The sequence below is a fragment of the Pelecanus crispus genome, chromosome 8 (genome assembly GCF_030463565.1).
Source record: "Pelecanus crispus isolate bPelCri1 chromosome 8, bPelCri1.pri, whole genome shotgun sequence".
In the NCBI taxonomy this organism is placed as follows: Eukaryota; Metazoa; Chordata; class Aves; order Pelecaniformes; family Pelecanidae; genus Pelecanus; species Pelecanus crispus.
This window is the reverse complement of record NC_134650.1, coordinates 47,303,462-47,326,884: the sequence shown is the minus strand read 5'-3', so window position 1 is coordinate 47,326,884 and position 23,423 is coordinate 47,303,462. Positions and strand designations below refer to the sequence as shown.

Here is a 23,423-nt window from a genome sequence, read left to right as displayed (position 1 = left end):
CCGGGCTGGGGGTACAACTGGGCTGGGGGGAGGAGAACCGGGGCCGGGGGGAGCAGACCGGGCTGGGGGGGGGAACGGGGGGCCGGGGGGAGGAGAACCGGGGCCGGGGGGGGCAAACCGGGCCGGGGGCTGGATTGGGCTGGGAGGCGGGGGGGGGCTGAGCCGGGGGGGGCTGAGCCGGGGGGGCCCGGAGCTGAAGGCGGGTGGAGCCCGGGGGGGGCCCCGGGGCGGGTCCCCGCGGGGGCCGGTCCGAGGCGGTGCCGCCCCCACCTGCCCGAGCGATCCCCGGCGGCGGAGGAGGAGGAGGAGGAGGAGGAAGGCTGGGATGGCGGCGGCGGGGGGGTCGCGGCCGCGGGGCCGGCGGGCGGCGGGGGGGTGGGCGCCGTGCGCGGCGCTGGCGCTGGGGTGGGCGCTGGGCTGGGCGCTGGGCGCGCCGCCCCCCCACCGCTGCCGCCCCGACGCCGCGCTCCTGCCGCCGCCGCTCCGCCGCCTGCCCGGGGCCGCCCTGCTCCGCGCCGCCGTCCCGCGGCTCCGCGGCGGCTGGAGCCCCTGCCAGCTCTACCGGTACCGGCCCGCCGGCGGCGCCCGCCCCAACGGCACCGGGCCCTGCACCCGCGGCTGGCACTACAGCCTGCCCGCCGCCGGCCTGCGCTCCAACCTCGTCACCCAGGTCCGGGGGGGGGGGGGACGGGGCGGCGGGCTGGGGGCGGCTGGGGGGGGCGCGGCGGCGGGGGGGGGCTGCAGGAGGCTGGGGGGGGACACGTGCCTCGGCTGGGGGGGGGCGGGGGGTTCTGTGGTTCTGGAGGGGGCTGCGGGGGTCCCGGGGCCGGGGGAGGCTGCAGGAGAGCTGGGGGGGGGGGGACGTGCCTCGGCTGGGGGGGGCGGGGGGTTCTGGAGGGGGCTGGGGGGTCCGGGGTCGGGGGAGGCTGCAGGAGGCTGGGGGGGGGGGCGGGTTCTGGAGGGGGCTGCGGGGGTCCCGGGGCGGGGGAGGCTGGGGGGGGGGGGGGGTGATGGACACCCCTGGGGCAGGGGGGTTCTGTGGTTCTGGAGGGGGCTGGGGGGGGCACGGCGGCGGGGGGGGGCTGCAGGAGGCTGGGGGGGGCTGCAGGAGGCTGGGGGGGGCGGTTCTGGAGGGGGCTGCGGGGGTCCGGGGTCGGGGGAGGCTGCAGGAGGCTGGGGGGGGGGTTCTGGAGGGGGCTGCGGGGGTCCCCGGGGTCGGGGGAGGCTGGGGGGGGGGGGATGGCACCCCTGGGGCAGGGGGTTCTGTGGTTCTGGAGGGGGCTGGGGGGGGCACGGCGGCGGGGGGGCTGCAGGAGGCTGGGGGAGGGCTGCAGGAGGGCTGGGGGGGGGCGGTTCTGGAGGGGGGCTGCGGGGGGTCCCGGGGTCGGGGGAGGCTGCAGGAGGCTGGGGGGGGGGTTCTGGAGGGGCTGCGGGGGTCCCGGGGCCGGGGGAGGCTGGGGGGGGGGGGTGATGGACACCCCTGGGGCAGGGGGTTCTGTGGTTCTGGAGGGGGCTGGGGGGGGGCACGGCGGCGGGGGGGGGCTGCAGGAGGCTGGGGGGGGCTGCAGGAGGCTGGGGGGGGCGGTTCTGGAGGGGGCTGCGGGGGTCCCGGGGCCGGGGGAGGCTGCAGGAGGCTGGGGGGGGCGGTTGTGGAGGGGGCTGCGGGGGTCCCGGGGTCGGGGGAGGCTGGGGGGGGGTGATGGACACCCCTGGGACAGGGGGTTCTGTGGTTCTGGAGGGGGCTGCGGGGGTCCCGGGGCCGGGGGAGGCTGGGGGGGGGGTGATGGACACCCCTGGGGCAGGGGGTTCTGTGGTTCTGGAGGGGGCTGGGGGGGGGCACGGCGGCGGGGGGGGCTGCAGGAGGCTGGGGGGGGCTGCAGGAGGCTGGGGGGGGGGCGGTTCTGGAGGGGGCTGCGGGGGTCCCGGGGTCGGGGGAGGCTGCAGGAGGCTGGGGGGGGGGGTTCTGGAGGGGGCTGCGGGGGTCCCGGGGTCGGGGGAGGCTGGGGGGGGGGGGTGATGGACACCACTGGGGCAGGGGGTTCTGTGGTTCTGGAGGGGGCTGGGGGGGGCACGGCGGCGGGGGGGGGCTGCAGGAGGCTGGGGGGGGGGGACGTGCCTCGGCTGGGGGAGGCGGGGGGTTCTGGAGGGGGCTGGGGGGTCCCGGGGTCGGGGGAGGCGGGGGGGGGGGGGGGGATGGCACCCCTGGGGCAGGGGGTTCTGTGGTTCTGGAGGGGGCTGGGGGGGGCACGGCGGCGGGGGGGGCTGCAGGAGGCTGGGGGGGGGGCGGTTCTGGAGGGGGCTGCGGGGGTCCCGGGGCCGGGGGAGGCTGCAGGAGGCTGGGGGGGGGGGGTTCTGGAGGGGGCTGCGGGGGTCCCGGGGCCGGGGGAGGCTGGGGGGGGGGGGGGTGATGGACACCCCTGGGGCAGGGGGTTCTGTGGTTCTGGAGGGGGCTGGGGGGGGCACGGCGGCGGGGGGGGGCCTGCAGGAGGCTGGGGGGGGCTGCAGGAGGCTGGGGGGGGCGGTTCTGGAGGGGGCTGCGGGGGTCCCGGGGTCGGGGGAGGCTGCAGGAGGCTGGGGGGGGGGGTTCTGGAGGGGGCTGCGGGGGTCCCGGGGCCGGGGGAGGCTGGGGGGGGTGGTGATGGACACCCCTGGGGCAGGGGGTTCTGTGGTTCTGGAGGGGGCTGGGGGGGGCACGGCGGCGGGGGGGGGCTGCAGGAGGCTGGGGGGGGGGGGACGTGCCTCGGCTGGGGGGGGCGGGGGGTTCTGGAGGGGGCTGCGGGGGTCCCGGGGTCGGGGGAGGCTGGGGGGGGGGGGGGGATGGCACCCCTGGGGCAGGGGGTTCTGTGGTTCTGGAGGGGGCGGGGGGGGGCACGGCGGCGGGGGGGGGCTGCAGGAGGCTGGGGGGGGCTGCAGGAGGCTGGGGGGGGGCGGTTCTGGAGGGGGCTGCGGGGGTCCCGGGGCCGGGGGAGGCTGCAGGAGGCTGGGGGGGGGGGTTCTGGAGGGGGCTGCGGGGGTCCCGGGGCCGGGGGAGGCTGGGGGGGGGGGGTGATGGACACCCCTGGGACAGGGGGTTCTGTGGTTCTGGAGGGGGCTGGGGGGGGCACGGCGGCGGGGGGGGGCTGCAGGAGGCTGGGGGGGGGACGTGCCTCGGCTGGGGGGGGGCGGGGGGTTCTGTGGTTCTGGAGGGGGCTGCGGGGGTCCCGGGGCCGGGGGAGGCTGGGGGGGGGGGGGGATGGCACCCCTGGGGCAGGGGGTTCTGTGGTTCTGGAGGGGGCTGGGGGGGGCACGGCGGCGGGGGGGGCTGCAGGAGGCTGGGGGGGGGACGTGCCTCGGCTGGGGAGGGGCGGGGGGTTCTGGAGGGGGCTGCGGGGGGTCCCGGGGTCGGGGGAGGCTGGAGGGGGGGGGGGCATCCCTGGGGTAGGGGGTTCTGTGGTTCTGGAGGGGGCTGGGGGGGTCCCTGGGTCAGGGGAGGCTGGGGGGAGGCAACACCCCTGGGGTGGGGGGTTCTGTGGTTCTGGAGGAGGCTGGGGGGTCCCGGGGTTGGGGGAGGCTGGAGCGGGGGGGGGGCACCCCTGGGGTGGGGGGTTCTGTGGTTCTGGAGGGGGCCGGGGGGGTCCCGGGGTTGGGGGAGGCTGGAGCGGGGGGGGGGGGCACCCCTGGGGTGGAGGGTGCTGTGCTTCTGGGGGTGTCCCGGGGGTCGGGGGAGGCTGGGGGGACGACGACGACAAACACCCCTGAACCGGGGGGTTCTGTGGTTCTGGAGGGGGCTGGAGGGGCCCCGGGGTCGGGGGAGGCTGGAGGGGGGAGCACCCCTGGGGCGAGGGGGTGCTGTGCTTCTGGGGAGTCCTGGGGTTGGGGGAGGCTGGAGGAGGCTGGAGGGGGGGGACGTCCCTCGGCTGGGGGGGTCGTGTGGTTCTGGAAGGGGCTGGGGGTGTCCTGGGGTCGGGAGAGGCTGGAAGGGGGGGGATGGGACACACACCCCTGGGGCGGGGGGTTCTGTGGTTCTGGAGGGGGCTGGGGGGTCCCGGGGTCGGGGGAGGCTGCAGAAGGAGGAGGGGGCATCCCTGGGGCGGGGGGGTGCTGTGGTTCTGGAGGGGGCTGGGGGGGTCCCAGGGTCGGGGGAGGCTGCAGGAGGCTGGAGGGGGGGACATCCTCGGCTGGGGGGGTTTCTGTGGCTCTGGAGGGGGCTGGGGGGAGCCCTGGATACAGGAGGGGTCAAGGGGTGTCCCTGGGGGGGGAGGTTATGGGGGTGGATGCCTGGGGAGGGGGGAAAGGGGGCTTCGGGGGGAAGTCCCTGAGGGGGAGGGGGCAAGCTGGGGACCCCAGCGAGGGGCCTGCGGGAAAGCCCTGGATGTGCAGGGGGAGAAGCAGGGGGGGCCTGGGGGGAGAGGGAGGGATTTTGCTGGGGGGGACCAGGGGTCCTGGGGGACGGAGAGGGGTCCTCGGGGGGAGAAGGTGGGAGATCCCCAGGGAGGGGCTCTGGGGGCGGCTGGAAGGAGCCCTGGGGGGAAGGGGAGTTGGGGGGGGGGACAGAGGACAGAGCTCTAAGGGCTGTCAGCACTGTCCCCCCACATCCAGCCCCACATTTCTGCCTGCGGGGCGGGGGCTGGCCAGAAGCCCCCCCCAGGCAGCTCATGGGGCCCCTGGACCCCACCCAGCCCAGCCCCGCGGGCAGCGGGGGGGGTTCTGCTGGGGCGCCCACCCCGACGTCCCCTGCCACGTCCCCGCAGTGGGACCTGGTGTGCGCCTCGCGCTGGAAGGTGCCCCTGGAGCAGACCACGCACTTGCTGGGCTGGGCGCTGGGCAGCGTCGCCGCCGGCCTGGCCTGCGACAGGTAACCAGGGGGTCCTCGGGGTGGTCCCCCCGGGGCAGGGGGGGCACGGTGCCCAGCCCCGCTCACAGCCCGTCCCCCGGCAGGTTCGGCCGCCGGCCCGCCTTCGTGGTGTCCCTGGTGCTGGGCCGTGCCCCTGGGCCTCGGCGTGGCGCTGGCCGTGGACTTCGTCATGGTCCTGGTCGCACGGCTGCTCTTCGGGGCAGCGCTGGCGGGGCGCCTTCCTCTCCTCTACGTGGCACGTGAGTGTGCTGGCAGGGGTCTGCGGTGGCACCGGGGGCCGAGGGTGCTCCCGGGTGCAGGATGCCCATGGCACCCAGGGTGCAGGATGCTCTGGGGTGCAGGATGCCCATGGCCGTGGCACCCTGGGGTGCAGGATGCTCTGGGGTGCAGGATGCCCAGGGCCATGGCACCTTGGGTGCAGGGTGCTCTGGGGTGCAGGATGCCCAGGGCCATGGCACCTGGGGTGCAGGGTGCTCCGGGGTGCAGGGTGCTCTGGGGTGCAGGATGCCCATGGCCGTGGCACCCTGGGGTACATGATGCTCTGGGGTGCAGGATGCCCAGGGCCATGGCACCTGGGGTGCAGGGTGCTCCGGGGTGCAGGGTGCTCTGGGGTGCAGGATGCCCAGGCCATGGCACCTGGGGTGCAGGGTGCTCCAGGGTGCAGAATGTCCATGGCCATGGCACCCAGGGTGCAGGATGCTCTGGGGTGCAGGATGCCCAGGGCCATGGCACCTGGGGTGCAGGGTGCTCCGGGGTGCAGGGTGCTCTGGGGTGCAGGATGCCCATGGCCGTGGCACCCTGGGGTGCAGGATGCTCTGGGGTGCAGGGGTGCAGGATGCTCCTGAGTGCAGGATGCCCATGGCACCCTGGGGTGCAGGATGCTCTGGGGTGCAGGATGCCCAGGGCCATGGCACCTTGGGTGCAGGGTGCTCTGGGGTGCAGGATGCCCATGGCCGTGGCACCCTGGGGTGCAGGGTGCTCCGGGGTGCAGGATGCTCTGGGGTGCAGGATGCCCATGGCTGTGGCACCCGGGGTGCAGGATGCTCTGGGGTGCAGGATGCCCAGGGCCATGGCACCTGGGGTGCAGGATGCTCCAGGGTGCAGAATGTCCATGGCCATGGCACCCAGGGTGCAGGATGCTCCGGGGTGCAGGATGCCCGTGGCCATGGCACCTTGGGTGCAGGGTGCTCCGGGGTGCAGGGTGCTCTGGGGTGCAGGATGCCCAGGGCCGTGGCACTCACGGTGCACCCCTTGCCCCCCCCCACCAGGGCTGGAGCTGTGCGACCCCCCGCACCGGCTGGGGGGTGACGATGGTGGCCGGCTTCTTCTGGATCGCCGGGGAGCTGCTGCTGCCGGGGCTGGCCGTGCTGTGCCGGGACTGGCGGGTGCTGCAGGGCGCCGTCACCATGATCCTGGCTCTGCTGGCTGCCTGCTGGTGGTAAGGACCCCCCCACCCCGGGCCGGGGGGGGCTGCGTGCGCGGTGGGGGCTGCCACCCACGCCTGGGCTGAGCCGTGCCCTGGGGCTGGCACCCAGCCGTGCTCGGGGAGCGCCAGGGCAGCACCCCAGCCCGGCGCACCCTGGCCGGGGCCGCGGCGGGGGCCAAAGGCTGGCCGGGGCTCTCCAGCTGGAGCGCGGGTCCCCTCCGCCCCGGGTAAATGTTTGCTCAGGTGTGAAGTTGAGAGTTTCTGGGCTTTGAAGCCGGGAAGCGGTGGGGTCAGCGCTGGAGCGGGGCCAGGCCCTTGGCGAGCCCCGTGACGCCGACGCTCACGCCCCAGGTGCCCGGCGCTGCTGCTGGAGTCGCCGCGCTGGCTGCTGGCCACGCGGCAACTGGAGAGGGCCAGGAAGACCCTGCAGGCGCTGGCCGAAAGCAGCGGCCCTGGCTCGGACGACAGCTCGTGCCGCCAAGAGAGCCTCCTCGCGGGTGCGTGGCAGGGGCTGCCGAGGGCGACGCGGCCGCCGGACCCCCTCCCCAAACCTGCGGTGCCGGGGCGGTGGGACGGTGCCGGCTCTAACCCCGGTTCCCCTGTCCCGGCAGAGCTGGAGTCCCTGTCTGAGGGCTCCCCGCAGCCCCGGTACCATGCCGTCTGCGAGATCTTCGGCACCAGGGTCATCTGGAAGAACGGCGTCATCCTCGGCTTCGCAGCGTGAGCAGGCGGCGGGGCAGTGGCAGCGGGGGGGGGGGAGTCCCGCTCGCGGCCCCCTGACCCCCTCTCCCGCAGGTTCATCGGCTCCGGCATCCGCCACTGCTTCACCCGCAACCTGGCCCCCCACCTGCCCCACTTCTTCTCCTCCTACTTCGTGCTGGTGGGCACCGAGGCGGTCGCCTGCCTCTTCATCTGCCTGACGGCCGAGCGCTTCGGGCGCCGCGCCATCCTCCTGCTCTGCACCGTCCTCACCGGCATCTCCTCCCTCCTGCTGCTGGCCCTCACCCAGTGTAAGGACAGACGGACGGATGGACGGACCCCCCGCCCTCCCTGCCGTGGGGCGCAGCCCCCAGCTGCGGGGCTGGGAACAGGATCCTTGTGGGGGGGTGTGTGTGCAGGATTTGACCCCTGACGGTGCTTCCCCCTCGCTCCCCAACCAGACTTGCTGGACCTCATCGTCCTGACCCTGTCCGTGGTGGGCATCACCGCCTCCCACGCCGTCACCATGCTCAGCATCTTCTTCGCCAGCGAGGTCCTCCCCACCGTGGTCAGGTAAGGGGGGAGCTGCCACCGTCCCCCGTGCCACGCTGGGGTGCGGAGCCCCCGGGGAGGGTGTCGTGTCCCCCCCCCCCCCCCCGGACCCCGCTCTGAGCGTGTTTCCCCCGCAGGGGCGCCGGGCTGGGCCTCATCGTGGGGGCCAGCTTCGTGGGCAAGGCGGCCGCCCCCATCACCGCCATCCCCAACAGCCGCGGCTTCTTCCTGCACCACGTGGTGTTCGCCTCCTTCGCCATCCTCGCCGTCCTCAGCATCATGCTGCTGCCGGAGAGCCAGGGCCGCAGCTTGCCCCAGTCCTTGCAGGACGGCGAGAGCCAGCGCCGGCCCCCCCTCTTCCACCGCCCACCCCGGGAGGACCACCTGCCCCTGCTCGCCCCCCACGGCATCCCCCACGACTACTCCCGCCTCGCCGCCTCCGCCAAAAGGATGCTGGGCTCCCCGGCCGCCCCCGCCGAGACGTAGCTGGGGTCTCCCTGCTGCCGGCATGCTGAGCACAGCGCCAGGACCCCCACAGAGCACGGGGCCCCCCCCAATCCGTGGGTGCTTGCGGGAACAGTGGGGTGCACCCGGGACGTGTGCGATAGCTGGGCTGGGTGGGGGGGGGTTCAGCGCACCCACCCCACGGCGGGGCCGGATCCTGCCCCAGGAGGAGCTGTGCTGGGAGTCCTGGGGCGGGGGTGATGCCCCCCTGGGGTGTTTGATGCCCCCCAGGGTGTTTGCAGCGGGCGCTCGCGGGCTGCCAATAAAAGTGCCTTGTTTCTACGGGCAGCTGGCGCGGTCGGGGGCCCCACACGGTGCCCCTGCCACCGGCCCCCTTCTCTGGGGTCTTTATTATGGGGGGAACCCGGGGGGCTCCTCACCCCCCTGGCTCCGCAGGGTCTTTCCCCGGGGCGTCCCCCTCCCCGGGACTGCCCCTGCGCTCGGCCTCTGCCTTCCTGGGGTTTGCTGGGCGTGCAAAACCCCTGCGCTGAGGTGTCTGTGGGTGCACACACGCGTGCAAAGCCCCCGCATCTGGGTACCTGGCGCACGCGCCTCTGCAAAGCCCCCGCATCTGGGTGCCTGGCGCACGCGCCTCTGCAAAGCCCCTGCAGCCGGGCGTGTTGCGCGTGGCTATCTGCAAAGCCGCAGCATCTGGGCACCTCGTGCACACGCGTGTGCAAGCCCCCCACCGTCCCTGCTGCCCCCCCTGCCCCGGTCCCTGCTACTGCCCGTAGAGGTCGGCCAGGCGTCGGAAGCGCGGCCCCCACTCGCTCAGGTAGTCGTAGTCCTGGTCCTCGTCCGTCAGGCTGGAGACGATGGAGCTGAGGGGGCTGGCGACGGAGCCCGAGCCCTCGTAGTCGTAGATGAGGGCCGTGTCGTAGGGGGGCACGCTGGGGTCGCTGTCGGCCGCCTCCAGCCCCTGCGGGGACAGGGGGGGACACCGTCAGCCCCACTGCGGATGGGGGGCCGGGGGGAAAGGGGGGTGCCAGGCCCCGTCCCCACCTCGTTGATGAAGTCCTCGATGTCGGAGGGGCTGCCGGGCAGCTTGCGGGGGGCCGAGGGGGGTGGCGGAGCTGAGCGGGGCATCCCTGCGCACCGGCGGCTTGGCCCGGGGTGCGAAGAGCTCGGGGTACCGGAGCTGGTTGATGTCGTATGCGTCCTGCGGGGACGGGAGGGGGTCAGGGGTGCGGGGTTGGGGTGGACCTCCGCCGGGACCCCCCCCTCTCACCCCAGGTCCCGCTCACCTGGTCCTCCTCGCCGCCACCCTGCTCGTCGTAGTTGAGGATGTTGTCGCGCATGTCGTCCCGCGAGCGCTGCAGCAGCCCCTTGCGCAGAGCCCGCCGGCGCCCGCGCACCCGCGCCGCTCCCAGCCCTGCCAGCACTGCAGGCAGAGGGGGGGGGGGCACGGGCGCGGTGGGACATGGGGCGAGGGGGGTGCTGGTTGGGTTGGGATGAAGTTGGTGGGGCTGGGATGGGGATGAGGTAGGGATTTGGCGGTGGGCGGGTGATGGGATGGAGTGCTGGGGGGGTGGGGTGGGGTGGGGAGATGAGGGACATGGTTGGGGGGTGTTGGGGTGGGGTGTTGGGGGTCATGGATAGGGACTAGATGGGGTGGCCAGGATCAGGATGGGGCGACTGGGATCAGGATGGGGCGATGGGTGGGGGACGAGGTGACGGAGCGTGCCGGTGGGGTTGGGGATGGGTGGCCAGGACCAGAATTACACGGTAGGGCACAGGGATGGGGTGCTGGGTGGGGGCAGGATGGAGGGGCCAGTAAGGGTGGGGGTGAGGATGGTCGGGGGTCTCACTCACCGAGGAGGAGGATGCTGCTGCCAAGGATGATCATGAGGGCCCCGAGGGTGATGCCGGCCCCGGCGGTGGCGGCGGCCAGGACGCTGTCCTCGCAGGTGCCGTCCCGGCCGCAGTGGCACACCGAGAAGTTCAGGAGCTGCTGCCGCTCCTGCGCGGGGGTCCCCGAGTCCCGGAGCAGCAGCGGGAGCGAGTAGGGCCCCTCGGGCAGCTCCACCAGCACAGCCAGTACCGCGTGGGTCACTGCAGGAGGGGCAGGGGGTGAGCAGGGACCCCCCCCATGCAGCGGCACCCACCCCTCGCCCGCCCTCACCATTGAAGCGGGTGATGCTCCAGTTGCGGGCGAGCTGGGGGTGCTGGGGGCTGAGCTGGAAGTGGAAGGGGGCACCGTGGGGGGGCCGGTCGTCATCCGTAGCCCCCAGGAGCAGGGTCCCCCCGCGGCCCGGCCGCCCGCAGACCACCCCGGCCGGAGGCTGCAGCAGGGGCGCGTGGTCGTTCACCTCCAGGATCTCGATGGAGAGGGTCCCGGTGGCGGAGAGCGGGGGCTCGGCTGGGGGCACAGAGCAGAGGGGTCAGGGGGGGACATGGCAGATGTGGGGGACGTGGCAGAGGGGGCTGCTCACCGTCGTCGCGGGCGAGGACCAGGGCGATGTACCAGCCGCCCTGCAAGAAGGCGGAGGGGTGCAGCAGCTCCCGCTTGGTGCGGACGGTGCCGGCGTGGGGGTCCAGCTGCAGCCAGTCCGCCGGGTCGTAGAGCAGCGCGTAGCTGTGGGCGCAGGGCGGGGGGTGCATGCCATCACCCCTCCCCGAAACACCCGCCACGGGCTGCAAACGGAGCCTGAACGCGGTGGGTGCCGGGAGGCAATGCGAGGGGACCGGGTGCCGAAACCCGTGGCTTGGGACTCACGTGAGGGTCTGGAGCTGGCGGGTATCGGGGTCGCTGGCGGTGTAGGTGGTGACGGGGGTGCCCGGGGGGGTCCCCTCCAGCACGCTGACCCGCCGCGGGTTCTCACGGAAGACGGGCGCCTCGTTCACGTCCCGCACCCGCACCCGTACGGTGGCCAGCGCCCGGGGGCTGGCGGGGGCCCCGGGCTCCAGCGGCCGCTCGTTCTGCACCGACACCGTCAGCTCGAAGCGGTCCCGCACCTCATGGTCCAGCGGCTGCTGAGAGGGGCCGCGGGTCAGCCCAGCCATGGGACCCCCCAATTCCACGGTCCCCCGGCTGCCCTGCGCCCACCTTGGCCACGGAGAGCACGCCGTCGTTGGTGTAGGGGTCGGTGCGGATGGCGAAGGCGCCCTCGGGGTCACCCTCCAGGATGGTGAATTTGGCCAGCCAGTTGGGCGAGCCGGCCAGGTCCTTGTCGTGCACGAAGACCTTGCCCACATCCACACCGGCTGCCTGCTCCTCCACCTCCATGGAGAACTGGGGGAGAGCGGCGTGGGGCTGGTGTCTGCCCCTTTGGGATGCTGCTGCCCCCGGGGGGGGGCCCCGCTCCCACCCCGCTGACCCCCCCAACCATCCCCGGCCGCTACCTCGTCCTTGGTGAATTCGGGAGGGTTGTCGTTGATGTCCTCCAGGTAGATGACGGCTGTGGCGGTGGTGGTGAGCCCGTCCCCAGACATGTCAGCTGCCTGCACCGTCAGGTTGTACACCCCCACGGTCTGCGGGGAAAGAGGGGGGCCCGGCGCTGAGCCCCTCCAGCCCCCCCTGGGAGCCCAGAGGTCCCCCAACTTCTGGCCACCCACCCTGTCCCCGCGCCTGGGTCTGCTCATGGCTGCAGCTGTGGTTTCACCAGCTGGGGGGCTCTGGCTGCCCCCAGCCCCGGTGCCGCCCCGGTGCCGTGCCCGTGCCCCCCACCCCCGGTGCCCGCTACCTCGCGGTCGAGGCCGGGCCACGCGGTGCAGATCTCGCCGGTGGTGGCGTTGATGCTGAACATGCCGCCAGCGCCCTGCTCCAGGATGGAGTACCGCAGCGCCGCGTTGTCCGTGTCGGGGTCGTCGGCGTCGGTGGCATCCACCGTCATCACGCAGGTCCCTATGGCCACAGGAGCGCCCCAGTGGGTGCCGGCGTGGGGGCTGGCTCGCCACCCCCGCCCCCAGACTTGGTCTCCTGGCTGGACCCACCTGGCTCAGTCCCCTCTACCACGCGCCCCGTGAAGACGTCCTGCCGGAAGAGCGGCCGGTTGTCGTTCTGGTCCACCACGATGATCTCCAGGTCAGTGGGGTCCTCCAGCGTCGCGCCGCCCAGGTCCAGCGCGAAGGCTTTCAGCTGTGGGTGCAGAGCGGGCGGGTCGGGGCCCAGCCGGAGGGGCTGGGGAGGGGGCTGCGGGCAGCTGGGCAGCATCCTTACCCGGAAGCGGTCGTTCTCCTCCCGGTCCAGCATGGCGTTGAGGAAGACCTTCCCGGTGAACTTGTCGATGGAGAAGATGCCCAGGGGCTCCTCGTCCACCCCCGGCCCCTTGATGCTGTAGATCACCCCCCCGGGCTGCTGCTTGTCCGACTTGATCTGCCCCGGGGAAAGCAGGGCTGGTGGTCCCAGGGCTGGGGGGGACTGTCCCCCAACCTGGGGTCCCCCTCCGCCCTGAGTCTCCCCCCATGCCATGTTCCCCTCCTGGGGTGCCCCCGTGCAAGCCCCCTGCCCAGGGTGCCCCCCCACCCCGCCGCCTGGAAGAGAGGGTGGGGGGTCCCTGCCTACCTGCACCAGGAGGTGGGGGATGCGCTTGTGGTTCTCCGAGACGCTGATGGGGGGGATCACCCAGGCCCTCTTCACCCGCCGTGGACCCTCCTGCTGCCGCAAGGCCCGGGGACTGCCCGGGGCTGCAGCACCCGGCTGTGCTGGGCTGGCACCCTGGGGGGGGGACACAGTGCTGCTGGTGACCCCGAAACCTCCGGAGTGAGGTGCAATGCCAGGGCAGTGGGCAGGGCCTCGCACCCCAGCTGGGTGCATGGTGTCGGGGTGTGTGGTGCCGGGGTGCATGGTGCCGAGGTGCACGGTGTCGGGATGTGCAGTGCTGGGGTGTGCGGTGCTGAGGTGCACGGTGTCGGGATGCGCGGTGTCGGGGTGTGCGGTGCCGGGGTGCACGGTGCTGAGGTGCACGGTGTTGGGATGCGCAGTGTTGGGGTGTGCGGTGTCAGGGTGCACGGTGCTGAGGTGCACGGTGCTGATGTGCACGGTGCTGGGGTGCACGGTGTTGGGATGCACGGTGTCGGGGTGTGCGGTGCCAGGGTGCACGGTGCTGAGGTGCACGGTGTTGGGATGTGCGGTGCCGGGGTGCGCGGTGCCGGGGCGCGTGGTGTCAGGATGTGTGGTGCCGGGGTGCACAGTGCTGGGGTGCACGGTGCTGGCACCCCCGATGGGGTTGGGTCTGGGGGAGCAGAGAGGTCACCCCAGGAGCTTCATGGCAGTGGTCCCTGGCACCCTGGTGTGATGGTGATGGGCGTCCCACCGGGCTCACCGGGAAGGGGTGCCCCACAAACAACCCCTCTGGTGCCCCAGCAGTGGGGATGAAGGGGTTACCCCAGGCTGGCAGCGCCTGGCGTGGCCCCAGCCCACGTCCTGTCACCGTCACTGTCACCGCATGGACGTGGCAGCGAGGGCGGAAGGGTCAGGGATCGGTTTAGGCTGTGTGGGTGGCCCGGCCGGGGCACAGAGCCGGGGTGCCGGGGGGGAACAGGGAACTGGGAGGGGCTGGGATGGAGCTGGGGGCTGTGAGGGGGGGATTCAGAACGGAGAGTGGGGGAGCAGGAGTTATGGGGGGCTGCAATGGAGGTCACAGAGTTGTGGGCGCTAGGATGGGTTTAGGGGCTGTGAGCGACTGGGCTGGGGGCTCAGGGAATTGGGGAGGGTGCCATGGGGGTCCGGAGCTGTGGGGAGCAGGGGTGGGGGCTGGGAGAGGGGGGCTGGGAGGGGGCAGGGAGCTGTGGTGCGGGGCTGCAGTGTGGGGGGCTGCATGGGGGGACCCCCACACCCCTCGGCTCTACTCCACGCCCCTCAGGGCTCACCCTGGGGACACGCGCTGTCCCCTCCCCGCGAGGGAGCACATCTGGGCAGCGCCAGGCCTGGCGCCCAGCCACATCTGCACACATCTGGCTGCGCTGCTGGGTGCCGGGGTGCCCCCATCCCCGCGTACGCACCCTGCCCGGAGCGGGGATGGCTGCGCTGGGGGTCCCCGGGGACGGTGCGGGGCTGTGCCGGGGAGGGGGCTGCATGCTGGTCCCATGGGATGGGCAGGACAAGGGGCTTGTTTTGAGCTGCCTATGGCCTCCGGCTGTCCCCCCAGGAGAGACCCCCCCTGCCCTGGGAGGCTGCTGGAGCTCGGGCGGGTGGGGAGGGTGCTGGGGGGTGCTGGGGGCCCTGCTGCCGGGGGGCCCTGCCCTGCAGGTCTCCCTCCCTTCCCTGGCTCTGAGCACCCGGCCGTGGGGCGCAGGCCAGAACCCCAAAAGCCCCGTGAGGCTCAGGCCTGAGAGCGCAGTGAGGGGCTCTGGGGGAACACGCACGGATGGGGGGGGTGCAGAGGGGTCTGGGACCGCAGCTGGGGTGGGAAAGAGGGGAGCAGGGTGTTTCTGAGTGCCTAACCCTCCCCCAAATCCCATCTCCCGGTTCACAAACGCAGGGCAGTGTGCCGGAGCTGCAGACCCCCCCCTGCTGCCACCATCTGTGGGGTGGGAAATGCCCCAAAAGGGGCACCGAGCCCCCGTCACCCCCAGCCCCATCCCCGCCACCCCCAGGGAAGCGCCTCCGCGGGGTTTGGGGTCCGGCTGCCCCCCGGCACCGCATCCGGGCTCCCCATCCCAGCCGGCCCTGCCAGGGCACGGGGCTGGGGGGGGTCCCCATCCCCATCCCCATCATCCGCCCCCCATCCCCGTCTCCCCGCACCCCCTTACCCGAGCGCAGAGGGGGGCGAGCAGGCAGGCGAGGAGGAGCGGGGGGCCCATGGCGGAGCGGGGCGCAGTCCGGCCGCCAAGCCCCGAGCCGTTCGCCGGCCCCGAGCTAAAATAACCGCGGGGCTGGCTGAGTGACAGCACATGTGCTGCGAGCGGGCCGGGCCCCCCCGGCCGGGCAGCTGTCCCCACCGCCGCCCCCCCGGCCCGCGGCCCGCACCCCCTGCCCGCCGGGGGGCCCGCCGGAGCGGGCGGCGGGGGGCCCCGGGGGGCCCCGGGGGGATGCGGAGGGGAGCGGGATGGTGGTGGGGGGCTGTGGGGGGGGTGGGGGGTGGGGGGTCCCCCCGTTGCCCGGGGAGGGGGCCGGGGGTGCGCGGCCGGCGGGGCAGGGCGGGCGGGGACGCGGCAGCTGTCGCCGGGCGCGACGCGGGGATGCCGCGACGGGGCGGGCGGGGAGGAGGGAGAGACCCGGCCCCGCTGCCCCCCGCCGCGGCTGGGCCGCACCGGCACCGGCACCGGGACAGGGCCCGGTTCTGCCGCGCCCCCCGTCGAGGCGAGGCCGCCCGGGCCCCCCCGGCCGCTCCCGGTGCTCCGGAGAGGGACGGCAGCGTCCGCGGTGCCCCGGCCCCGGAGGGCTCTCACCGGGCGGAGCGGCCCCGGGCTGCTCCGAGAGCCCCGGCCAGGCCCCCGCTCCCGCTGCCCCCGCTCCCCGGGGCCGGTCCCGGTGCTTCCCCCGACCCCCGGTGCCGGTCCCGGTGCTGTCCCCGTCCCCCGGTGCCGGTCCTTGTGCTTCTCCCCGACCTTCGGGGCCGGTCCCGGTGCTGTCCCCGACCCCCGGTGCCGGTCCCGGTGCTTCCCCCGACCCCCGGTGCCGGTCCTTGTGCTTCTCCCCGACCCCCGGGCCGGTCCCGGTGCTGTCCTCAACCCCGGTGCTGGTCCTTGTGCTTCCCCCAGACCCCCGGTGCCGGTCCCGGTGCTCCCCCCGACCCCGGTGCTGTCCCCGACCCCCGGGCCAATCCCGGTGCTTTCCCCGACCCCCGGTGCCGGTCCCGGTGCTGTCCCCCACCCCCGGGCCAGTCCCGGTGCTTTCCCCGACCCCCGGTGCCGGTCCCGGCGTTGCCCCGACCCCCGGGGCCGGTCTCAGTGCTGCCCCCTGACCCCGGTGCCGGTCCCGGCGCTTCCCCTCGACCCCCGGTGCCGGTCTCGGTGCTCCCCCCGACCCCCGGTGCCGGTCCCGGCGCTTCCCCTCGACCCCCGGTGCCGGTCCCGGTGTTGTCCCCGACCCCCGGGCCGGTCCCGGCGGCGGCACCAGGTGGCAGCATCGTCCCGGCCACCGGCCCCGACACCGGCGGTCCCCGCCGCCCGGGTGCCGCAGCGGGGAGCGCCCTCCGCCCGCGGGTCCCGGGGTGCCGGCTGCGGCCGGGCTGGGGACCCGCCACCCCCGGGGGGGCGGAGGGGGGCCGGGGAGGCTCCTCGCCCTCCCGGGGAACCACGGCCCGGGCCTGGCAAGGGAAGGTGCGGCGTTTCGGTGGCACCGGTGGCCTCGCCACGTCCCGCTGGGCTGCTGCGGGGCCTCCTGCCCGGCCAGAGCCGCGCCCCTTCTTGGGGACAAGTGGCCTCGGTGCCCCCCGGTGCGGGGCGTCGTCTGGAGCGTGTGCGGGGCGCTGGCACCGGCATAGGGTGCAAGGCGTGGGAAAAGGGATGTGGGATGCTGGACGTGGGATGCAGGACATGGGATGCAGGACACGGGATGCAGGACACGGGATGAAGAACATGGGACGCAGGACATGGGACACAGGACACGGGATGCAGGGCACGGGATGCAGGACATGGGATGAAGGACATGGGGCGCAGGACACGGGACGCAGGACATGGGATACAGGACATGGGATGAAGGACACAGGATGCAGGACATGGGACCCAGGACACGGGATGCAGGACATGGGATGAAGGGCATGGGATGCAGGACATGGGATGAAGGACATGGGATGAAGGATGTGGAATGAAGGACATGGGATGCAGGACATGGGATGCAGGACATGGAATGAAGGTGGGATGAAGGATGTGGAAAGAAGGTCACGGGATGCAGGACATGGGATGCAGGACACAGAATGCAGGACATGTGATGCAGGACATGCGATGCTGGACACGGGATGCAGGACATGGGATGAAGGACACGGGATGCAGGACATGGGATGAAGGACACGGGATGCAGGACATGGGATGCAGGATGTGGGATGCCGGACATGGCATTCAGGACATGGGATGAAGGATGTGGCATGAAGGTCATGGCATGCAGGACATGGGATGAAGGACATGGGATGCAGGAGGTCTTCTGTCCATCCCCAGAAGCTGAGCCGTGGTGGCAGGGCTGTGTCCCCAGGGACAGTGGGAGGGGACATGGAGCTGTGCCATGAGCGGGTGAGCGTCAGACACCAGTGACCCGCAGCGTGGCTGGGCCCTGATGCGGGCAGCAGCGCTCACTTGCCCGTCTGTCTGTCCGATCCCATCCATCCGCCCCGCTTGCCCTGCCACCCTGCATCAGTGTCACGGCAAGGAGCTGCCCTGGCGGTGGTGGCTGGGGGGTCCTGGCCAGTTGCCCCTGACCCTAATGTGCTGTGGCAGCAGGGTGGCCAAGCAGATGTTCCCTGCCACCGGCACCGTGGCACGGGGGTGGCAGACGTGACGGGCTCTGACAAGGTGCCAGTCCCAGGCCGTGGTGCCGGTGCTGCCGGCCACGGGAGCTGCCTGGTGCCCATGGCACGGCTCTGGCTGCGGCACGGCAGCAGGACTCCCACTCCCCCGCCCCTCTCCCCCTGCAACCCGGGGTTTCCACTACAGTGCAGGGACTTGGGGACCCGCAGATGCTGGGTCCAAATGGCACCAGCCCAGGCTTACGGCTCCCCTTGCCATGCTGGGTCGGAGAAGGGGTCACCTTATTTTGGAGGCGCCAGGTCCCCCCCTCCCAGCTGACACCCTCTGATCTACCCAGGCCAGTGCAAGAGCTGGTTTTGGGACCAATTGCACCCCCATTGTGGGTGATGGGACCAGTAGCGTCCCTAATGTGGGTGCAGTGGGACCAGTCGTGGCCCCAGTGCCGGGACTGGGGGGGTCTGGGCAGTGCCCCACCCCGCCATGCCCAGAGATGGGGAGAGCGAGCAGCTGGGAGCGCCGAGCCGAGCAGCGAGGTGCCAAATGCCGGCGCAGCAGCCATAAAGCCACTGGAGCTTCAGCTTTTATATGGCAATAAAAGATAATGTCAGCCATAAAGCGCGAGAGCAGGTCCCAGCACGCTGAGCCGCCCGCTGAGCCCGGGGCAGGGGCGAGCTGCTGGGGGGGCACGGAGGTGTGGGCAGCCCCCAGCTCCCCGGGGACACCCCAGCAAGCCGATACCTTGCTCAGAGCGAGCAGGTCCCCGGGTGCCCCGGGGTGGGCTGCAGGCAGGGGGGGCCGCTGCAGCGGGGCGGGAGACGCTGCGGGACGGCCGGCATCGACGGTGGGGCCGGCGTTCCGGCCAACGCGCTAAAGATGCTACTTTGGGCTGTTGTTGTTGTTTTAATGGTTTTATTGCGCGATGCCGGGGACGGGCCTGGCAGGCCTTAATGAAGGAGATTGATGGCTTAATAGCCTGTAGCCATTACGGGGTAATTGAATGGTTGTGTACATATGATCAGACCGTCCATGTGGACGTGGCTCGCAAGCGAAGTGCCTGGAGCTGCCGGGGGGATGTGTGCAGCCCCCCCCTCCCCAGACAGATACAGCGCAGGGGTGGCAAACCCCATGGCCTTGGGGACCCCCGTCTGTCCCTGATGTCTGGGCCACATCCAGCGGCGAGGGGATGGAGCGGGTCTCCGGGTTCACCCAGTGGCACCAGCTCACCAAAAACCATCTCCGGCTGGCTCAGCTCCCGGCCTGGGCTCTGGGGCACCGAGCCCAGGTGCTTTAACGAGGCTTTTAATTAACAGGTCCCATCTATAGGGATGGAGCAGAGGTGGGAGCCGTGGGGGTCCAGCATGGATGGCAACCCCAAACCGGGGGCTGCAGCCACGGCTGCCGGCACGCGAGGGCTGCGGCACCAACCACCCTCCCTGCGAAAGCCGCCGCCGCCGAGGACAAAACCTGGCAGAGTCACAGCCGGGTCCCCGCACTGAGGTGTGAGTCAAACTACTCATTTTAGTGTGTGACAACCAGGTGTTTTACAGTATTTGCTACCTGTGATCATCCATCAAAGCAATCGATAGCGTTCCTGCAGAGTTTTATTAATGATCTTGTCACCGGGCTGGTGCTGGGTGCCTGGGGTTGTCGAGAATGATAGATCATTAAGAGCTTTTGCTGCTATTTATTCTCCAGTGACCTTGTCTCTCTCCATAGTTGCTTGCTTAAGAGTTATGAATGTGAGACATGATAATTTGATATTGATCTATTTGGTAAGTTAAAAAATTTACTGCATCGTTGATGTTTTAACAAAGGATCCGCTCGGTCCCTCCTGCAGACCAGTGAGAGCTGGCGGTGCTTGGCTCTGCACGCCGTGGCAAGGGAGCAAGCCGGGTGCCGGCGCGGGACAGTGAGGGGTGGCTGCGTGAGCTCTGCGTGTCCCTAAGGGGCCCCGTCCCAACCCCTTCCGAGCCTGAAGTTCCGAAATCCAGGTGCTGGCGCTGCCCTGGGAGACGCGGCCGTGGGCAGGGTGCGGGGATGGACAGAGCGGGCGCAGGGCTGGACCTGGCCATGCAGGTGGTGGGGTGCAATGGAGGGGCTGCAGTGGTGGAATCCTGTCCCCATCCGTATCCCCTTCCCCTTTCCCGTCCCCATCCCACCCCTGCTCCCTCTGCCCAGCACCACGTGTCTGCCCGCTGTCCCCTCCATGTCCCCTCCACGTTCACTATTTGTCCTCCCAGATGTTCGGGGCTCCACTGACCCTAACGAAGGTATTCGAGGTAATTACTCGTGCTCCCCATTCCTCTTGCCCTCCCTGGTGTTCCCAGCGGCTGGCAGGGAAATCTGGGGCTCCCTGTCACCCCCTTGGCACCGGACAGGACCGGACCAGCATCTCTCTGCCGCGCTGTCCCTGCGCCGGCGATGGACCCACCGGTCAGGGAGCCGCAGGGCACGACCGCCGTCCCCCCCGGCGTTATCGATCCCCATCGCATGGCCGGCAGCTCACGCCTGAAGTCAACCAGGGACAAAAATCCGTTTATAAAGGTAGAGTTTATTGATACCGCCTCTCCTCCAGGACATCCATGACCTTCAGACGTGGGCGCCGGTGTCAGCACGCACACACGCGCGCAGGCACAGGCGCGCACGTGCCGTATAATTCAGGCTGCATCTGCTCCCCGCTGCCTCCAACACCCTGCCCGGCTCTGCGCCCACCCCATGCCGCACCGTGCGCCCACCGTGGCTTGCACCCCTTGCCACGCCGCGGCCATGCTGCGCGCTCATCCCAGCCAAAAACCGAGCCCACCTCCGGCTCCTGCCTGGCCGCGCCGTTCCTCCCCACCTCTCTGGGCTCCCTGCGCATTACTCAATGCTTCACAGCTCTCCTATCGCACTGAGGTCACCGCAAGCCCCCGGCAGCCGCCCCTGCCCCTTTCTCCCCCGTCTTTCCCCCTCTGTTATGGGATGGATGTCGCAGGCGGAGGAGCGCTCCCCAGCACCCCTGCCATCGCTCCATGCCGGAGCCCAGCTGGTGCGGGAGCACCGGGCTGGGGGAGATGCAGTGGGTTGGTAAGCGCAGCCAGTATTTCTTTGTGATTTTGTATTTATTCTTCGCTTCTGCTAGGAAATGGGAGCTGGCGCTTGGTGGAGCGGGGAGGTGGATGGCACCGATTCACAGCAGGTTATGGGGCATCCCACGGCAACCTGGATCCCACCGGTGAGGGGATCCACTCGCTCTCTCCGACTCTCCCTAACTACAGGGAAAGTCGCCGAGTCCATGGGAAAGGCCAGAGAGGAGGCAAAATTACCAGGCATCACCGCAGCTGGCTGAAGGCAAGAGTTTAATCTAAAGAGTAATTTCATCCAGCAATGAGTTGCACGTGGCCTGAGGCAGAGCTCGAACAGGAACGGGGATGAGCATCCAGAGGCAGACGAAGGCAAGGCGGGGGAGCCGGGACGGCCCTTCCCACCCAGGCGGAGCAGCTCCGGTGGGCCGGCATCACGCGGCGGAGACCCACCGAGGGCTGGTGGGGTTTGTCTGTCCCCGAGCAGCTGCTGCTGGGACCAGCTCGGGGTGGCTGCGGAGGTGTTTGTGGTGTCTGCTTTTCACCTGCATCCCACCACCTGCGTGGGAGCTAAACAGAGCAACTTCGGCCGGCACGTGCCTGCTGCCAGCGCTGGCATGGGGGGCAGTCCTGGCCGGGGACCCCGCAGCGTTCATCCCACGCTTCGCTTCCAGACCCAGGACTGCCCCGAGCCTCCTGCAAATGGCTCCTGCACAAGGACGGTGGCCCTGCAGCTGTGGCTCAGTTCAGCCAAAGAGACCACGTGGGATGAATCCTACTTTTATTGGACTTTATTCATGGATCAGACCGCAGTGAGCCCAGACCTGCCACTGCTAATCACCGCTGGTACCTTGTCAGCACCGTTGTAGAGGGAGAACGGATGCAGTGGAGGACCGAACGCCCACGGGGCTCCAGGTCCCGGCCCGAGGCCGTGCTCTAGGCTGGGTAAAAGCGCTGCAGAAGCTCCTTCTTGTTGACTTTTCCCATCTGATTGCGTGGGATCTCCTCCACCACGATCAGCTCGGTCGGGATGGTGTACGGTGCCATGGTCTCCCTGCAAGGCAGAAGCGCTGTTCGTTATGGCCGACAGACCAGTGCTTCCAGACCCTCCATCCTACCGAGCCCGGCCCGAGACCTTGCAAACACTGCCGGACCCGGCGGGGATTTGCTCCGGGACCCTGCGTCCTGCAGCCCGTCGCAGTGTACAACTGAGCCGCCCCAGCCGTGCCTCTGCAGGCAGCGGGACCGCAGGCAAGCGGCTTTGGCTGAATGCAGACCGTGGCCTGGCTCTCTCCTAAGGGCTCAGCGCAGACCCCGGGAGAGCGGCGGGGCCCAGCGGTCGCACTGTTCAGTGGTCGCACTGTTCAGTGGCCACGCATTTCTGTGCTGCAGAAGAAGGGAGCTGGCGAGCGGCCCCTTTGCAGGACGAGCTGTCCTGGGAGAGCACCCACAGCCCTAACAGCCCTGAGCAGCCCCACCTGGGGCCCCCACCCACGCCCCAGGAGCCCATTTAGGCTCAGCCCTGCGCCCTAGCCCCCTCCTGAGCTGTGCTGCGGGGTGCCTGCACCCAGCCTGTCTCTGCAGGGAGCTGTCTTGCCAGCGGTTCATCCCCGGAGGGACCCCTCGGAGGTGCAGAGCTCAGCCCCAGCCCTGTCCTTGCCCCTGTCTCCTGGGAGGACTTTGGCCCCCATGCTGTAGCTCATCCCTGGCCCTGTTTTGCTCCTGCCTGTGCTCCCTGGATGCACCCTGGACCTGGCTCATCGCTTGCTGTGTTTTGGGCTGGCGATGGACCCCGTTACCGGTACCTGCTCTGCCTGCCGCGTTCAGCCCCATTGGTGAGGGCAGGGTGCTGGGTCACCCTCGGCTGCCCGCTCCCCTGCACTTTGGGAGCAGCTTCCCTCGCTGCCAGCCCCGCCACACCGCACCTGGGGAGTACAACATCACCCACCCACCCCTTGGGAAGGGGCGCGGAGAGCCTTCAGCAAGCGACTCGGAGGCAGAGCCCCTGATGTGGACTCATCGATCCTCCTCGTTAGAGACGGCACGGGGAAAGCGGTGCAGCGGCGTGACGGATGCTGAACCCCCACGTGTGCTGGTGCCAGTCCCCGAGCACCGAGACTGCAGGTGAGCCACCTCCCCGGCACACACCGGTGACTTGCCGGTGACTTGCCACCACGTGCTCCGGCCCATGGGGGAGTCTTCCCGCTGCCGGAGGGAGTCTGAGCGGCGAGCATCGTCCCCGTGCCCTTTGCAGAGCGCAGCGGGGGGCTCTCCTGCCTTCTGCCGCCTGTGTGTCACCAACCTGGGGCCGTGCCCGGCTCCGGCAGCGTCCTGGCACTGACTCTAACGCGAGATGCCAAGTCTGCTGAGCCCTTCAACCATCGCCCGGCCCTCCTCCCCCTGCCCGCCACCAGCACCCCCTGCCATATGGATGCCTCTAACTCGGGATGGCGCCTGTCGCCGGGGAGCACGATTGCAGGCGAAAGCCGCGAAATGAATCACTCTGAAGAGGGACATGTGTCTCCTGCCAGGGAGCGCGAGAAAAAGGGCCAAACGACTGTAAGTGACATAAAAAATAAAGGGGAGAGACAGGGCGAGAGGGAGAGGCAGGCGGGGGGAGCCGGAGCCGTGCCCGGAGCCAGCGCTGGGCAAGGAGCAGCAGTGCCGGAGGAGCCCGGGTGGGCGGCCAGCCCCTCCGACCCTCTGGGGGCTTTTGTTTCAAGGGCTCCTGCCCTTGCTCTGCGCGGGCAGAACAGCACCGAGCTGGGGACGGCGATGGGAAGAGGCGTGCAGGGACAAGGGGGACCGCCCCGGGAGGGGGGCAGGCGGGGGAGCACACGGGGGGCCGAGCGCAGCCCCCTGCCCTGCGCCAGGGACCCCCAGAGCGACACCCGGGTGACCCGCAAAGCGCAGCCGTGGGTGGCGGGTGACGGGATCTGCTGGGGTCACCGAGGTCCCTGCCAGGAGGCTTAGGGATGAGCAGCCGCCGCGCGGCATGGTG

At 71.4% G+C, this 23,423-nt stretch overlaps 3 protein-coding genes across 3 annotated transcripts in view; 1 reads left to right on the top strand and 2 right to left on the bottom strand.

The window, feature by feature from the left end:
• Positions 1–325: 325 nt before the first annotated feature.
• SLC22A31 (solute carrier family 22 member 31) lies at positions 326–7,997 on the top strand. Its single transcript, XM_075714814.1, is given in 11 exon segments — positions 326–670; positions 4,731–4,834; positions 4,918–4,957; positions 4,959–5,073; positions 6,103–6,134; positions 6,136–6,272; positions 6,612–6,757; positions 6,872–6,980; positions 7,056–7,270; positions 7,421–7,532; positions 7,649–7,997. Coding segments are annotated over 11 exon segments (1,704 nt in total).
• A 739-nt stretch (positions 7,998–8,736) lies between these two features.
• Positions 8,737–14,759, bottom strand: CDH15 (cadherin 15). Its single transcript, XM_075715385.1, is given in 15 exon segments — positions 8,737–8,934; positions 9,018–9,068; positions 9,070–9,174; positions 9,260–9,396; positions 9,828–10,067; positions 10,138–10,374; positions 10,448–10,590; positions 10,732–10,985; positions 11,062–11,247; positions 11,358–11,486; positions 11,699–11,859; positions 11,949–12,093; positions 12,175–12,330; positions 12,520–12,672; positions 14,709–14,759. Coding segments are annotated over 15 exon segments (2,346 nt in total).
• A 6,564-nt stretch (positions 14,760–21,323) lies between these two features.
• Positions 21,324–23,423, bottom strand: part of ACSF3 (acyl-CoA synthetase family member 3) — a 70,578-nt gene continuing 68,478 nt past the window's right edge. Inside the window, 1 exon segment of the mRNA XM_075715270.1 lies at positions 21,324–21,476. Coding sequence (XP_075571385.1) covers positions 21,359–21,476 — 118 coding nt within the window. The 3' untranslated portion in view covers positions 21,324–21,358.